General features: G+C 39.0%; 2 protein-coding genes across 3 annotated transcripts in view; one reads left to right on the top strand and one right to left on the bottom strand.

The window, feature by feature from the left end:
• On the top strand, positions 1 to 10,468 carry EIF2B2 (eukaryotic translation initiation factor 2B subunit beta). Its single transcript, XM_063290117.1, has 8 exons — positions 1 to 231; positions 2,918 to 3,038; positions 3,755 to 3,903; positions 5,012 to 5,175; positions 5,489 to 5,584; positions 8,376 to 8,513; positions 9,248 to 9,314; positions 10,200 to 10,468. The coding sequence occupies exons 1-8, from the start codon at positions 66 to 68 to the stop codon at positions 10,355 to 10,357; spliced, it is 1,059 nt and encodes a 352-aa protein (XP_063146187.1). The 5' UTR covers positions 1 to 65; the 3' UTR covers positions 10,358 to 10,468.
• The window catches only part of MLH3 (mutL homolog 3), a 26,305-nt gene continuing 20,041 nt past the window's right edge, over positions 10,363 to 16,626 (bottom strand). For both annotated transcript variants that reach the window (XM_063290116.1, XM_063290115.1), the window contains 2 exons: positions 15,923 to 16,074; positions 10,363 to 11,483 (listed from right to left, as the gene is read on the bottom strand). In XM_063290116.1, coding sequence (XP_063146186.1) covers positions 11,379 to 11,483; positions 15,923 to 16,074 — 257 coding nt within the window. In that variant the 3' untranslated portion in view covers positions 10,363 to 11,378. The remainder of the gene's footprint in view (positions 11,484 to 15,922; positions 16,075 to 16,626) is intronic.

A 16,626-nucleotide genomic window follows, 5' to 3' on the forward strand; every position in this document is an offset into this window, starting at 1 on the left:
GCCCCTTTTTTCGTTCCCCGTTGAGATCGTTATTCTCCCTTCAGCTTTCATCTTAAATTGCGGGGATGTCGGCCGTGACAACCAAGAAGGAGTCCGAACTTTCCGGCCAGATCGAAGACTTCGTGATGCTCCTGAAACGGGGTGGAAAGTTGCCTCGTTCAGGGGAGGTGGCCCGTCGGACGGTGGGGCTGCTGCGGAAGATCGTGGCGAACTGGCGCTGGGACAATGCTGGTGAGGAAGCGGGGTAGGCACAGGTTTATCTGCCCTCACATGGCCCACACAGGCTGCTGGATTCAGTCTTTTCCCCTTCGATCCGGCTTTACCCCCGGCCCGGCATAAAACGAAAAGCAAGGCTAATTAATTTCCAAGACAGAAAAAGTGAAAATACTTCTTAGGTCTCAATTCGGTCTGTTCCTTTGATACTTCTCCAATAATAGGTTACATCAGCGAAGCATACTATTGTTTTAGTCTACTTCACGACGTATATTCTTCTTTCCGCCTAGAATACCCAGTTGCGATGGAAGTCTGCTCTGTAGAAGGACTAATCGTAGAATTCCGGCGTTTATTTTCTTTTTCCAATCCCTAGGTGACAAAATGCAGTTGTCAAAATATTCTCTAGTATTTGGAGCTGATGCTCTGAAGATGGAGGAGTTATCTGTGATTTCATTGGCATGGACAGATCCTTTTCTAATGAATTTCAGACTATGTGCTAATATCACCCTTTGCAGAGATGGGGATGGACAGCTTAAAGTGGCCCACCCCAGGCACCTGATGGATCCCAGTGTTTTCCTGAATGTGCTTGGGAAGTTTCCTTCCCCCTTTATTGAAGCATGGAACAGATGGTGTTCTTAACCATAGTTTACCAAATTAATCTAGTTGCTTGGATTTGTATTACACACTGAATCATAAACTAATCATATGGGCTGGGCTAGGTTAAATCTAATGTAGCTGGCTAATTTGTGATTAAAGATATTATGTGAATATAGTGACTCCCAAATGCCCTCTCCATCTTATTTTAAGAGGGAGGTGAGGGAAAAGAAACTGAAGAAATGATAAAATCTCAAAACAAAGTATATTGAACATAAGCTAGAATTCAGTTAAAGACCTACTCCCAGGTAGTGAGGGTAGCAAAGAAAGCTTGTTCTTTTACCATCATAATGACTACGTAGAATAAATTAGAAATTATGTTTTTAAATATTTTGAGTCTTTTGACATCCTCCTGATCTCCATGAAGTTTCTAGGAGAGATAATTCATAGTGAGAAGCCATTAATTTTATCTAATGTTAAAGAAAAAAACTGATATGGAAGTTTGCCAAAGTTGAATAAAACTCTTGCTAGGGCTGTCTTGTGATAGATGCTGCCAGGCAAGATGAAGAAGTTGGTGGTCAGTAGAAAACTGGTTTGGATATTTGAATTCAGCTCAATCTGAAAGTAGTTCTGCTTTCACTTAAAGATCAGCTTCATAGCTTGGAGTGCTCCTGAACTCTTTGCTGCCCCTTGCCTCAGTGTGGCAATGGGAAGGACTGCATGCTCCTGATTACATTTAAGACAACAGGTAAAATTTGATTTAGCAGCAATTGTGCTTAGGTTACCTCATATGTAAAATACTGCAATACAAGCTCTACATAGGGCTACTCTTGAAAAGAATATGGAATTTTCAGTTACTGCTACATATTACCCCAATATTGACAACCTTTCATAATTGCCAGTTGTCTTATTTGCTCAGTTCAAGATTAGGGGCTGGTTATTTAAGGAACTACTTGTCACATTAAATTAATGACTGCATTAATAATTATATTAATGTCTGGCTATTAAAATCTGCAGCAGAAGACTCTCTGAAGGACATGCTGTAATGGTATGTGGGAAAGACCTTGGGGAGGTATGGGGAGAAGAGATGCTGCCTAGGGAACTGTCAGATAAGAGACAGCATAGCCCGCAGTTGGATAGCAGGTGGGGCAAGAGGCTCAAAAGGGACCCACCCTAGTTTCTTGGGCTGTAAAGAAGACGGTGGGAGAACTGCACTTTCAGACTTGCAAGATTCTGTTAACACAGCTTGACAATAAAGTAGAATTAGTTTATCTGGTCATGCTTCTTGTCTGGTCTACCTCGTAAGGCTGACATGTGTGCTCTTTTGTTCATAAATGAGAAATATTATCTTTTAAGTACAATGATTGTACCAACTCTTGTGGTTTGTAGAAAAGATGTTAAGACTGTCCTCTATAAAGTTTTGTTTTTGGTTTTTATTTATAAATATTTATTGAACATTGCTTGTAGTAGCATTTTAACAGAAATACAGTATAAAGGTAATGCTTAAAGGGTACAGAAGTCCAGTCTTCCACTGTATTTGGTCACCTTCTCATTCATTCATTCATTCATCATATTTATATAGCCACCCATTTCACAAAATGTGACTCTGGGCAGCGCACAGTAAAAAAATTAAAAAACAATACCATAAAAACAATCAACAATTTAAAAATTAATATTACAATTTTAAAAAAGGCAAGGAAAGAGCAACACATAACAACAGTGGAGCCACGTCAACAACTCTCCATTCCCTTGGGGCCCTTAAGCCTGATGACATAGCCAAATCTTGAGGGGCTTGTGAAAAACTAACAGGGAAGGAGCCAGCCTGATCTCTCATTATGCCGCTCAACATATAAACTTACCTTGATTGATTAGAATTAGCAGGAACAGTGTCTGGTTTAAAACAATTGAGCCATATATGGACACTCCTATTTAGCTAATTGCACATACCTAATGCCATAAACACTACTACAACTCCAGTTTAAAGATGAAAGGTCCTGCTAACTGAGAAGATAGAGGAATCAAATATATTTTAAATATGTACTTGGGGGAAGAGGTAGATAGATCTGTAGGTATATAATGAATTATCAGAAGTATCTCCCTCTCATTTCAGGAGAGCTAATGAACCTGATTCGTAAGGAAGGTAAGAGAATGAGTACAGCCCAACCATCTGAGACCACTGTAGGTAACATGGTGAGACGAGTGTTGAAGATAATTCGTGAAGAATACAGCAGGTGAGTCTGCTTTAGCTTGTCATATTTGCCGTTTTGGCATCCTCTGAGAAGATATTTTCTGTGTAACATTAATTTTGAAGAATCAAAATCAGCCCAACCTCCACTTATTTTTCCTAATATTTTTTAACTTTGATGTTGCAAAAGAACCATCCACATTTCTTTATAGGAAGGCTTTTGCAACAGGTATCCTTGTAGGCTGTTAAACCTTCAGGTTATGTCCTAACAAGCAGGAACCACGCCGAGACGAGGAATAGGTCTCTAGTGTTTTATTACTGCTACATTAGACAGAAAATCCTAACAAACTGAAGAAGCGTGAAAAAACCCAGACAGATAAACCCCGAAAGTCAAGGCGGGCCTGTTCTGTGTCTCTCTGAATGACGGCTCAAATTCTCACTACCTATGCATGCGTTTTCCCCCCTAGATAGGGGCCCCCTCCTGCTCACCCTCAGTGCTCATGACAGGTTACTTAGGAATGCACTGCTTCCATATGGCTCCTCCTCTACTAAAGCTGTTCTCTTAAGCACATTTTGTTTGCTCAATATTCTCTTACCGTTTAGCTTGAGCAACGTTCCTCCCAGAGATAATGACTTTTAAAGGTATATCTAAATGTCCTTAAATCCTTCTCTGAAGGAACCACACGTCCAGCAGATAGTGTAGTCTTCCATCAGGATTACATTTTCTCTGCTTTGCCTGGATTGAAATGATTTGTTCCATAGGCTCCGAGGACGTAGCGAAGAGAGTGACCAGCAAGAATCCCTGCACAAACTTCTGACCTCAGGAGGTCTCAGTGAGGATTTCAACATCTGCTATCAGCCACTAAGGGCCAATATTATTGATGCTATTAGAGAACTGTTGCTTGAACTGGGTAAGAGAAGCCAGTGGGAGAACAGAAGGAATTGGAAATTAGATAATTTCTGGTAAAATAAGATTTTTGAACTTACATCCTAAATCACAGCATGGACCTGTCTTCCGATCAGTAGGAAGATCTCTTCCATTCAGATGGGAATGCTGTAGGAAGACTTTAGTGCTAGTTACATTTTAAACAATGCAGAGGCAGCGTAGCCTGATTTTTGAACTGGACAATACTAAGAAATAATTGCCTTGTATGGAACAACACTTAAATATTTTGTCTATGTAATCTGAAGGAATTAAGCAGATTGTACATAATAGCCTCTTCTCCAGTTTTAATTGCAAAGGCAAATCAAGTTGGGCAATCTAATGTGTATGTATCCATTAAAAACTACCAGGTTCTCTCTTGATTTTAAGTAAGATGTTGGCATATTGCAAAACAAATTATCAGCCTCCAAATTTTTCATCATTTCCAAGAATGTTCCATAGTCATTCTTAGGAAATAAACTATGGAATTCTGGTCAGCTGGGAATTCTGGGAGTTGCAGTCCACACATCTTAAAGTTGCTGAGGTTGAGAAATACTGGTATAGAGCAATCCAGAGGTAGGGTGGATGGATAGTAAGATGCCATGAAACTGCCTTCATAATGTGTCTACAGGTCAAAATACGTTTTGTGATTGGCCATGCTCAATGGGATGAGTTTTTAAAATGTGCAATACAGCCAGCAGCTATTCTTTAAGAAAGCCCACATCTTAATCTCAAGACTCTCTTGTGCCCATCAATGCCAAAATGTTGCCTATCCCTATCTTACACATTCTGTCAATGAGTACCTAGGTGGTCTTTTTTTAAACTTCTTTGCAACATTCTACTTCAGCCTTTTCCAATCACTTTTAAACACTTTATTCCAGTTATTCATGACTATTGATTCTGTCAATTGAGAATTCTAGGAAACATAGTTGCAAAACAGGATATTCTGTTAGGCAAATCTTTATAACCATTTCAGTTAGAATTAGTCAATGTAGAGATTTATGTATGGGAAATTATGAGCAATGTTGAATGATGTCTTCCAGGGAAATTTGTATCGGGCCTCTCTTCTCCCATGACTAGATTTCTTTTCCTTGCAGAGAGCACTACTGAAAATATTTCCACCCAGGCTCTGGAGCACATCCATTCCAATGAGGTGATTATGACTATTGGTTATTCGTGCACAGTGGAGGCTTTTCTGAAAGAGGCAGCACGTAAAAGGAAATTTCATGTCATTGTGGCTGAATGCGCACCCTTTTGCCAGGTAAAAGCCTGTTCTGTGGGCTGCACTTGTTTGGTGTTGATGTTTAACACAGAACATTATTTTAAATAAAAATATGCTATGATAAAAAGTGTAGACTTTGTGACGTGGAAATACATTGCAGCTTACCCCATAAAAATTACTCTATCAAGATATCTCACTGCAACTTCCTTCTGCTGAACTTACTGGAATTGTTTGTGTGGCCTAGCTTGATAATATGCATTCAAGAAGCTTCATAATATGTAGCTCACAATGTTTGCTTGTTATATCTCCCCAAATACTAATCTTCCCACATCCTTTTTTTTTTCTTTTGCAGGGCCATGAAATGGCTGTCAGTTTGTCTAAAGAGAATATAGAAACCACTGTCATGAGCGATGCAGCCATCTTTGCTGTTATGTCTCGAGTCAACAAGGTGGGCTTGGTGGGGTTGAATTTTCCTCTTCAAGGCTAACATGTTTTCTTGTAGCTGGTAGAACACCAGATCATAGATTTACATACAGAAAAAAACCAGAAACCACATATATGTATTTGGCAGTTGTCTTGTTGCTGGTGATACAGTATCATACCAATTGTATCTTTACTCAGCTTCCTTTTTACTTCTGCTCATCAACTATGGCTTCAGAATCCTCATTCCTCAAATTATTATGCAGCCTCTCTTTACATTTCCTCCAAGAATGGATCTTTTCCTTTTCAACCTTGTTTTGATGCTCTCAATATCTAGCTTGATGCAAGAACGTGCTGCTGTATTTACATGTCCCATAATGATCTTACTCCAATCCTTGGGCCTTGTGTTTTTTTCTTGTGTCCCTCATTATTTCTCCCTTCCCGTTAGCAGTATTTTTTTTCTCTCCTTTTTTCTTTTTTTTTTTTTATTCCTTTTTTATTTTAATGGATATTTAATAGCAAAACCATGAAGAAGGAAAAAGGGAACCAAAAAGAAATACATTTTGCATACTGTCTAAAATTGAACAAGAATTTTCAAAATAACATTAAATACTACATATAAAGTAATTTTGTTATTGGAATTGGATCAAAGTTCAAAATGAGCAAAAGTAGCCAATATAATAAGAATCATCAATCAGAATAAACAATAAAAAATTCTATCAAATTAAAAAAAATCTCTTTATTATGACAAAACTGAAGATGACCCTGAGAGATAGGCCTCATCTGTTACCAAATGATTAGGGGAAAAATATAGCTTAAGCCCAAAACAAGCAAAAAAGTATGCAGAAATGGCTTGGACATGGGTATAAGAAGTGGAAGAGGTATAGCACAATCAGACTTGCAAGAGTCTATTACTGCAGTTTCTCAACCTTGGCAACTTAAAGCATGGCTGGCTGAGGAATTCTGGGAGTTGAAGTCCACACATCTTCAAGTTGTCAAGGTTGAGAAACACTGTGTTGTTACAACCACTCTCAATAAAAGTAGTCTTAGCCTTCCTGTGGAGTTAATTCCTGCCCTGGTCTACCTGATGGGGCTGACAATCTTGCAAGCCTCATTGTGCTGTACCTCTTCCCTTTCTTATACCCATCTGAATTAGGGAGGTGTCTCTCTGAGCCATTTCCTCATACTTCCTGCTTATTCTGGACTTAAGCTATGTTTTTCCCCTCGTTGCTTTAGTAACGGATCTGGCCTATCTCTGTCAAGGTCATCTTCCTTGCTCTCTACAAAAACAGATACGGTATTTTAAAACCTTAACAGAAACCCAAATTTCAGCTTTTGTACAAGTCTGTGTGCCAAATTATAATCCATATATATAATTTCCAAGTAAAGTTAAATTCCGTATCAGACTTCTGTCTTTTTAAAATTGTTTTTGATATTGATGCATGCTCCCACAACTTAGTACACTGTTCTTCTAGAGAAGGAATTTTGTGTGATTTCCAGTAAAAAGCATAAAATATCCTGGCAGCTATTATCATATACAAAGCCAACACTCTATACTTTGTAGGGCTATAGGATTTGATGATGTTTAACAGAAAAGCAACTGAAAAATAGGCAGGAAAGAAAATTAAATCTTTAAGATTTGTTTCATTCTGTAATGAATCATCTTCCAAAATTGTTGAGCTTTATAAGATCACCACTTAATATGCAAAAATGATCTGAACTGATTATTGCATGTCCAGCAATTTTTGGAATATGAATTATCTAATTTGGCAGTCAATACTGGGTTAATATAATACCAGCATAACATATTTTGTATCATTTTTCTCTAATATCTGCAGTAAACTTAATATTTGTCTTCTATTGATTTTCCCATTGTCACATATCAATTGTCCTGTTTAAATTCTGCATCCATTTGATCATACAGGCATCGACTTGTTCAATTTCTGAAGCACATTTCAGTAACAATTTACAAATAAGCCCCAATAATTGTTCTGAATTCTGTCTTAGAATGTTTTCAAATTCAGTCAAGTCTCTAAGAATTCCTCTTCGATTTTGTAATTTCTTTTGAATTATTTGAAGATATTGAAGATATTGAAACCAATGAGATGGTTCTGATCATTCCAGGGAGAGAATCTCAAAAAAATTTAACTTTATTTTGAAAGTTTTCTGTCACTGTGTTCTTCCCCATTGTGCAAGACTTAAACTCTTTTTCTTTGCAAGCTTTAGGTCTAGTCCCAGCCTAAAATCTCAAAGAAATGTAACCTTTTAGTTCCTGAACCATAGTCTCAATTGAGGTTTCTTGAGGTTTCTCCATGGATCTTTTTCAAATTAAGAATTGAAAAAGATTAAAGTATCTTCTCCTATTTACTTACAGGACCATGTAGAAAGATGGAAAGATGTGATACAAAAAGAAAGGACTTGCAAGCTAAGAGGAATTTTGATATTTACATATGATGACTCCCAAAATATGTTGGGTGAAACAAAGGCATAGAGCAAAGGGAAATTACAGAGTAGTTAAACATATTCCAAACGATAGACCTTTTGTATTTAGTTCCACCTTTTGCAGAGGTAAATATATCCTAGCTTGGCCTATAATAAAGAGAAATTGACTGGGTATACACCTCACACTAACCAAAAAGAAACAACCTATATTATAGCATAGTGTGACATTTAAACTTAGCTGTTTTCTTAGTCACTATGAATAAATATAACTCTTTTTATTATAAATAATTAGGAATACTAATCATAAGATTAGAAATATTTTTTATTTAAATCCTTGTTATGATGACTAGTTGTCATTATCCACTTGTATTTTGCAGGTTATCATTGGAACAAAAACCATCTTGGCCAATGGGGCATTGTTAGCTGTCAGTGGAACTCATACTCTGGCATTAGCAGCCAAACACCATTCCACCCCTCTCATTGTCTGTGCACCTATGTTCAAACTCACACCACAGGCAAGTGCAGTGATTTTTGTACTATATCTTTGGTGGGGAGAAATACAAAAGAGCCACTGTGGCAGCGTAAAAATAAATAAGGATGCATTGCAAAAAATGGAATCCTGCTAATGCTCTGCAAACAAGCAGTGTACCTTTCAGAGAAGAATCTCTACCTTTGTCACTGATGAGCCGCATGATGCATTTTTCTGACAAAACTTATGGCATACAGCAGGGATTCTCAAACGGTGGCTGTGATCTCCCCTCCACCCCTCACCCCCAACCCCACCCCCGAGGGTTGCTAGCAACTTACATGGTGGGATTGCTACATTTTAAAAGGCCGATCAGGCCTGGGCAAGCAAAGCGGGAGTGCTGTTAGAACTTTCTTCAGCTTCAGCTGTGCAAAGTGACAGTGTGCTTGTTTAGGCAAAGTGAGGGGTAAATTCCTGGGTGAGTTCTGAGAAATGGCTAAATCTTTGGATCGAGCCATTTATCAAAAAACCGGTGCACAATTAGAACAGGTTTTTGAATTCATTTCTTTTGTTAGTTTTATTCATCACAAAAAGTCATCTCTCATTTCACGGAATTGTGGTATAATGAGGTTTGAGGTCCTCTGGCATATACTACAGACAGGGGAATATTGAGTAGTCTGAGATTATGTCTAATTAATTGTTGTTTTTAAAAATGTAGGCTTGAAAATGTGTATGTGAAAGTACAGGCAATCCATCTCTGTCTCTCGCTGTTTTTACTTTCAGTTTCTAAATGAAGATGATTCATTCCACAAGTTTGTCTCCCCACAGGAAGTGCTGCCTTTTACAGAAGGTAAATTCCTTTGTTAATTAAGAGGTATGGAGAAATTAGTTTATAGGTCCCTTTTCGTAACTCAGGAATCCCAATAGTCCAATCCTGCATTTTAAATTTTTAAAAAAGTAGTATTACTGTGTTAATGGGTTTTTTTTCCTAAACATGCAAAGGATTACATTCTGACATAGAGTTGCATGTTACAGGCACCAGTCTTATCCCTTAAGATCCTACAAAATGGGGATCCCGACCCTGTCCAATTTTTCCAAGTGTGATCCTCAGTATATTGTGCAAAACTGGTGCAGCCTTCAAGGCACTTGCTTACTCTGGTTTCCAGCCTGGACTTTTGAATTATTATCTTAGGATATGTAGCATCCAACCTTTTCTAATGGGAATCCTCATCATGGAGCCACTCTGGAAGCTGGACTACTACATAAACAAAACTAGCTAGATGGAACCACCAGTGACAATGTATTCACTGGTGTTTATGCCCCAACACTTGATGTTTCCTGCTGTAAATCAGTGGGAGGGAAAGTACTTCTGCTAGTCTGAGGGGCTGTTAGATATTCCATCCATTCCCAAAGCCTCAAGGCAAATAGAAGCTTTAGATCAGCAGCCTCCCTCCTCATAGCAATGCCTTGTTTTAAGGCAGAATACCAGTGCACATAGCTTTATGCCTGTAACTAAGTTCTCAATTAGTTGAATGTATTTACATTGAAATCAGGAGGGCTTTAATGAATCGTGACTACTTTTTCAGTGATTCCAGTGGGATCTAAGTGCAAATAATTTACTCTAAATTATATGAGGCCAAATTGCTTTTTGCTCTGGGTTGCCACGTCGCCTGTCACCCATCTCTCTTTCTGTGCTATTGGTCATTTTTCAATCACATAAAACTTTTTCTTTCAGGAGAGATTCTATCAAAGGTCAATGTTTACTGCCCAGTGTTTGACTACGTTCCTCCAGAACTTATCACACTCTTCATTTCAAACATTGGAGGCAATGCTCCTTCCTATATCTATCGTCTCATGAGTGAACTTTATCATCCTGATGATCATGAACTTTGAAACTCTGAGCTGTGGACTTAATTTATTCCAGCATAAATGGGTGATATAACAAATGCCAACCTTTTCATTGAGGAAATAGTAACTAAATCAAATAAACTACATAAAATGAAAGTGCTATCTCCAGAAGCAATTTTCTTTGACCTGTGCTTTCTCCGTAAGCATGAGCACTCCTTGTGTTCTAGATGTGTTCCAACAACTTTATTAGTAATACCCCACAACCTCCTAAATACATCATAATCCAATGACATACTAATTCAAGAGTAGCCAACTTGATGCCCTCCAGGTACTTTGGATTTCAGTTCCCATAAACCTTAGCCTTTATGGTCAGTGACAAGAAATTGTGAGGACTGTAGTCTATAAAACATTTGGAGGACACCAGAATTTCTTATCTTTGACCTCAGCAAAGAAGGAATTGCTCTTAAATTGTTGAAAAACGTTCTCTATAATGCATAGAAAAAGCTTCAAAAAGGAGAATAAAATAAAAAACTGACAGGAATTGTAACATGGAAGTTACTTTGCTTCTTAACCAATAAAGTAGTACCTTATTCCCACTTTCGTTTTATCTAAAGGTAATAATACTTCAAGAAAGTTATGGTAATACATGCTGCATGTTAGCAATAACAAAAAGGTGGAGGGCTGTTTTTAAATAGCAATTCATTAAAAATTATAGCCTGTACTAGAAATCAGTACCTAAATTTAGCTCACTTTATGAATTGATACGAAAACACCAGAATTGTTGTCTAAGTCAGAGTTTTGCTGAACTTACTGCACATATGTGAAACTGTTTTAGTAAGAAGAGGCAAGGATGCAATGCTTTTTAAAAAAAAAATTAAAAATAAGTAAACTACTAAGACAGGTCCAGTGCACATGAAATGTTCCCCAGGAGAACAAATCTTTGATTCTGGCTCCAATATAGATGATCCAAAGTATTAGAATCCTTCTTTCAAATTACTGAATTTTCATCTTCCATAACACCAGGGAGTTCGTAGTACAAAAACTATTGGTTACATAGCACCAGTATTCATAGAACTGCTGAGGCTTCATCTTTCAGAGCAGATTCTTTTTCTTTCCCAAAGAGTTTCCAGGCTTTAACTATTTTTCTTAGTTTTGCCAGATTAGGTTTCAGCTGCAGGGGAAAAATGCCAATGATTTAGTGACAATAGTTAATTAAGACAATGACCCAGTCAATCCTCTATTACTAACTGGCATTCAGATTAACAATTTTTTCAAATTTGTGGCATATTAAATTATTTTGGCAGGTAATACACCAATCAACTTGCAGGCTGCATATGCCCCTCCTAAGCCTTTTTATGGTTTCTCCAGAATTTACTCTTAAATCACTGTCTAGTCCACAAGGTCCATAATGTAGTTTGCTACTGAATTTTGATGGCAAACAAAAACTGCATGGTTGAAAAACTTTTAAATTGTAAAGGAATCCTCCCAAAAGTTTAAATTAATTTCCCCAAACCAGAAAATACCCTTTGAAAATTATTCCTTTTAGCAATGCAGCTATATCTATTCTGTAACAATAACTACTGGACAGATAGAGATGGAAATAGAGATACCCAGTGCAGATTATTTTAAAGTGAGTGTTAATGCTCTGTTATTGATGACAGTAATTAGTGATAATGATACCAATATTTATTGATTATGTGCCATCAAGTCAATGTTGACTCTTAGCAATTCTATGACGATCTGTCCCTAACCTGGTTCTTCAGATCTTTCAACAGCACACCCATCACCACTGTAACTGAGTCCATTCACCTTAATGCTCGTTATCCTATTCTCTTTTCTTCCACTTTTCCCAGCATTAGAGACTTCTCCAGAAAGCTGTCTTCACATGTGTCTGAAGTAGAGTAATTTGAGCTTGGTCATTTGTGCCTCAAGTGAGAAGTCTGGGTTCATTTGTTCAGTGATCCATTGGTATCTTTTCTTGGCTGTCCATGGTATTCTCAGGAGTTTCTCCAACACCAAAAGCATCAATAGATTTTCTATCCTGCTTCTTCAAAGTCCAACTTTTCCTTCAGAAAGTGTCACATGGAATACTGTTGTTTGCACTATTCTGATCTTTGTAGGTATAGACGCACCCAGCATCTGAGTATCTTTTCCAAGGCCTTCATTGCTATTCTAACAAGTGCTAGTCTGCAGCATATTCCTTGACTGCTGTTCCTTTACTGTTAATAGTTGATCCTAAAAGGCAAAAGCTATCTACAATATCTTCACTGTCAGTTCTAAGGCTAGTTATTGTACCTAGTTTGGTCTTCTTTAGTCCCATTTTTAGTCCCATTTTTCACTGTGTTCCTTGACTTTTATTACTAGAGCTTGCAGATCATGTGCATTTGCAGCTATCAGAGTAGTGTCATCAGCATAGTGCAGATTATTTATGTTCTTTCATCCAGTTTTAACACCATGTTCATTTTCTTCCAATCCAGTTCCCTTAATATATATTCAGCATATAAGTGATATAAATAATGATGATAATAGTCAGGATTGTCTTCAGGGGGTTCAACAGCATCAAAATGGCAGGTATGACTGGGGCAATCAAAGCCCCATCCCTTTTTAACATGCAGTGCAGGCACCAAAAGCATGTAAAAAAGGGGAGAGTTTATCACCTTATTTGCACCCACCATTTTGATACTGTTGACCACTGCCGCTGTACTGGTATGTGGGAAAGACCTTGGGAGACGGGGGGAAGAGAGGCTGCCTAGGGAACAATCAGGTAAGAGAGGGCATAGCCCGCAGCTGCATAATGGGCAGAGAGAGAGAGACAGGAAGGATCTTCCCTAACTTCTCAAACTGTAAAAGAAATGGCAGGAGATTTCAGACTTGCAAGATCCTATTAATGTAGCCTTACAATAAAGTAGTACTAGTTCATCTGGTTGTGTTTCCTGTCTGGTCTGCCTGGGAAGACAGACAGCCGCAGACACCCCTGATAAGAATAACCAAAGGAATGAAACTTACAGAAGTAAGGATAACAAGGAAATTAATATCTACATTGTTTTGCTATGCATATAGCCTTGTTGCTTGCTAGCACTTAATACCAATTCTTAAGAGTAATGTGTTTGCTCCTTGTTTAATTTCAATTTCCCTTTTATTCCTTTACAGGAATTATACAAAAAGAAGCTTGAGTTTGTATAGTCCCACATAAATGCATACACAAATAATAATGATACTGAATAATGATACTGGGTCAATTGTCCTAATTCTCAAATGAGGCCCTAGTACTTTCACCATTATTCTTAAGTTTTTTGTTCTGCACCAATTATGTTCGTTTGTTTATTAAATTTATATCACCGCCCAACTCCCCAAATGGGGGACTCTGGGCGGTTTACAATAAAATAACACTAAAAACATAACCACCTAAAATTATCATTAAAATATAAATAAAAACAAATGTAAAATCCAAGTGGAGATGGAACACAATCACTAAGAGGTGCTATGGCGCCAGCCATCCCCAGGTGTAGCTATCACTCTCCCCCTCCCAAGCAAGGCGGCAGAACCAGGTCTTCAGTTTCTTCCGGAAGTCCGAGAGCGAGGAAACCCGTCTCAGCTCCGGGGCAAGATGTTCCAAAGGGCGGGCACCACTGCAGAGAAGGCTTGCCTCCTGGACCCCGCTAGATGAAATTCCTTTACTGATGGGGTCTGTAGCATGCCCTCCCTGCCTAACCAGGTGGGACGGGTCGATGTTAAGGGGATGAGATGGTCCCTCAGATACCCTGGTCCCATGCCATGTAGGGCTTTAAAGGTGATAACCAACACCTTGAATTGGACCCAGAAGCAATCTGGCACCCAATGCAGCTCGCGTAACAGTGGTGTCACATGGGCTGATTTTACAGCCCCAATAACTGTCCGCGCAGCCGCATTCTGGACCAGCTGAAGCTTCTGGATGCTCTTCAAGGGTAGCCCCATGTAGAGCACATTGCAGTAGTCTATATTGGAGATGACAGGGGCATGAGTGACTGTTCGGAGGGCATCTCGGTCCAGGAATGGGCGCAGCTGGCGCACCACCCAAAGATGTGCAAAGGCCCTCCTGGCCGCGACTGCCACCTGCTCTTTGAGCAGGAGTCACGAGTCCAGGAGGACCCCCAGGTTCCGCACTGGCTTCGAATGGGGAAGTGCCACCCCATCCAGAACCAAAGAAGACAACTTCCTGGAAACTGAGGGGCCATCAATCCATAGCCACTCTGTCTTACCAGGGTTCAGTTGAAGCCTGTTGTTCCCCATCCAGGCTCCCACAGCCCCCAGGCACCTGGAAAGGGTGGAGACCGCATCACTTACTTCACCCTGGATGGAGATATATAACTGAGTATCATCGGCATATTGATGATACCTCATCCCATGGTGACGAATGATCTCACCCAGCGGTTTCATGTAGATGTTGAATAGGAGAGGAGAGAGGACTGAACCCTGTGGCACCCCACAACGGTGGGGTCGAGGGCCGTCTCTCTCCTCTCTTATCACCACCGATTGGGAATGGCCCTGGAGGAAGGAGGTGAACCAGCACAAAACTACACTGCCCACCCCCAACCCCCTGAGCCGCCCCAGAAGGATACCATGGTTGATGGTATTGAAAGCCGCTGAGAGATCCAAGAGAGCCAGGATGGATGCACTCTCCCCTTTTTTACATGCTTTTGGTGCCTGCACTGCATGTTGAATTAATCCTCGTTCTTAATTAAGAGATTATCAAAATTGTACTTTTATGGGTATTCTGGCATTTTCCTTAGTTGATTTTGCATGCAAAACCTGAATATTAGTTCACTATAGTCCCATTTTATACTCAGCATAGGATAGGTATATGGTGTACAAAGCACTATTCAATGAATCAATATTATTTTTAGCTTTTCATTCCCGGACATCCGTATCTAGCTCAAAAGTCTTATTATAGAATTAATCTTGACTCTTCTACTTAAATATATACTGTACTATGAAAAATAAGAAGGATATATTGTTATGCCTCAGCAGGTGGCAACACCTAGCCAAAGTTGGCTGATCTCAAGCTATACAGGGTTAGCCCTGGTTAGTACTTGGATGGAGGCTACCTGGAATTCCCATGCTGTTGGCTAAACTGCCAAGGGAATTTGAAAAAATCATTTCAGAAGAAAGCAGTGGCAAATCACTTCTATAACTCTTACAGGAAAACTTAATGGATATACTCACTAAGAATGGAGTTTGAGTTAAGGGCCTTTTTACCTTTACATTTTCACATGACGCAGGCATAAAAATAGGAAAAACAGCTATCTACTGACATGGACCACACTGTATTTCCTACACATACAGTCCCTCAGAACACAAGCTCTTTGGGCAATATCATACTTTGGCATCCTTTCAATTGCATCTTACAGGTAAAAAGAACAAAGCAAAGATCTTCAGCTAACATTAAATACATTAGAACATTCAACTCAAATAAGGGATTTTATTCATTTTTATGTACTTATTAAACAATTTCTATTGTTACCCATCTCACAGCTGTAATTCTGTTTTACAAAGGCCCACTATAGGTGAGACTGACATACATGTAGCAGAGTAACAGTCAATAGTGTGCATCTTATGTGCTCTGTGGCTTACCTGACTTTCCTGCTGCAAATGATCCACATCTGCAAGAGGCAACATGGAGGGTCTCCCATGTGCACACTGGAAAGGCAGCTGACAACATGACAAAGAAGCCATAAGATGGCAACTTTCCTCTAAAGTCAAACTGTCATTGAACTTAACAGCACCTGAAAAGAAAGAAGAGTATGAGAGTTTTGCTGTAAAATACTTATTTCCTCTTTTTTCCCAAACAAATCAGGTGGTTCACAGCATTAAATCAAGTATAGAAAGCAATAATCAGCAGAAAGAAGACAGAAAATTAAAAAAAGTTTGCAACTAATAGCAATTGTAACAAAGCACACAATGTTTCACCTTATTTATATCACAGAGGTATACGCTGTATGCAATACTCTTCACTCTGTTTCTACATTCACCCTTTTCTAGTCTGCACAATATACAGTCATACTCCAAATGGACTAGTTCACATAAAATACTGCACTGCAAAAACAAAGTTTAAAAACAACCAAATATTGCATGTGCAAATGCATCTGCTAGGTCCTTAACTAATCCGGTTGTATGTACACAGCCACCGGGAACTAGGATATCTTCGCAACCTGCTAAAACTATAATATATACTCTAGGACTGGCCTAGGTTTCCTCCCATACTGGGGACAGACAGAGGGCAGCCATGGAGTGCTTGGTACTCTCTGAGCCTTGTTGTTTTCTTGCAGATGTTTCAT

The sequence above is a fragment of the Candoia aspera genome, chromosome 1 (genome assembly GCF_035149785.1).
Source record: "Candoia aspera isolate rCanAsp1 chromosome 1, rCanAsp1.hap2, whole genome shotgun sequence".
NCBI classification, from domain to species: domain Eukaryota; kingdom Metazoa; phylum Chordata; class Lepidosauria; order Squamata; family Boidae; genus Candoia; species Candoia aspera.

Excerpts from the sequence above, each read along its gene's own strand:
- EIF2B2 (XM_063290117.1), top strand. The coding sequence starts at position 66 with ATGTCGGCCGTGACAACCAAGAAGGAGTCCGAACTTTCCGGCCAGATC. Across the intron at positions 232-2,917 it reads CTGGCGCTGGGACAATGCTG|GAGAGCTAATGAACCTGATT; the intron begins GTGAGGAAGCGG and ends CTCTCATTTCAG. Across the intron at positions 3,039-3,754 it reads ATTCGTGAAGAATACAGCAG|GCTCCGAGGACGTAGCGAAG; the intron begins GTGAGTCTGCTT and ends TTTGTTCCATAG.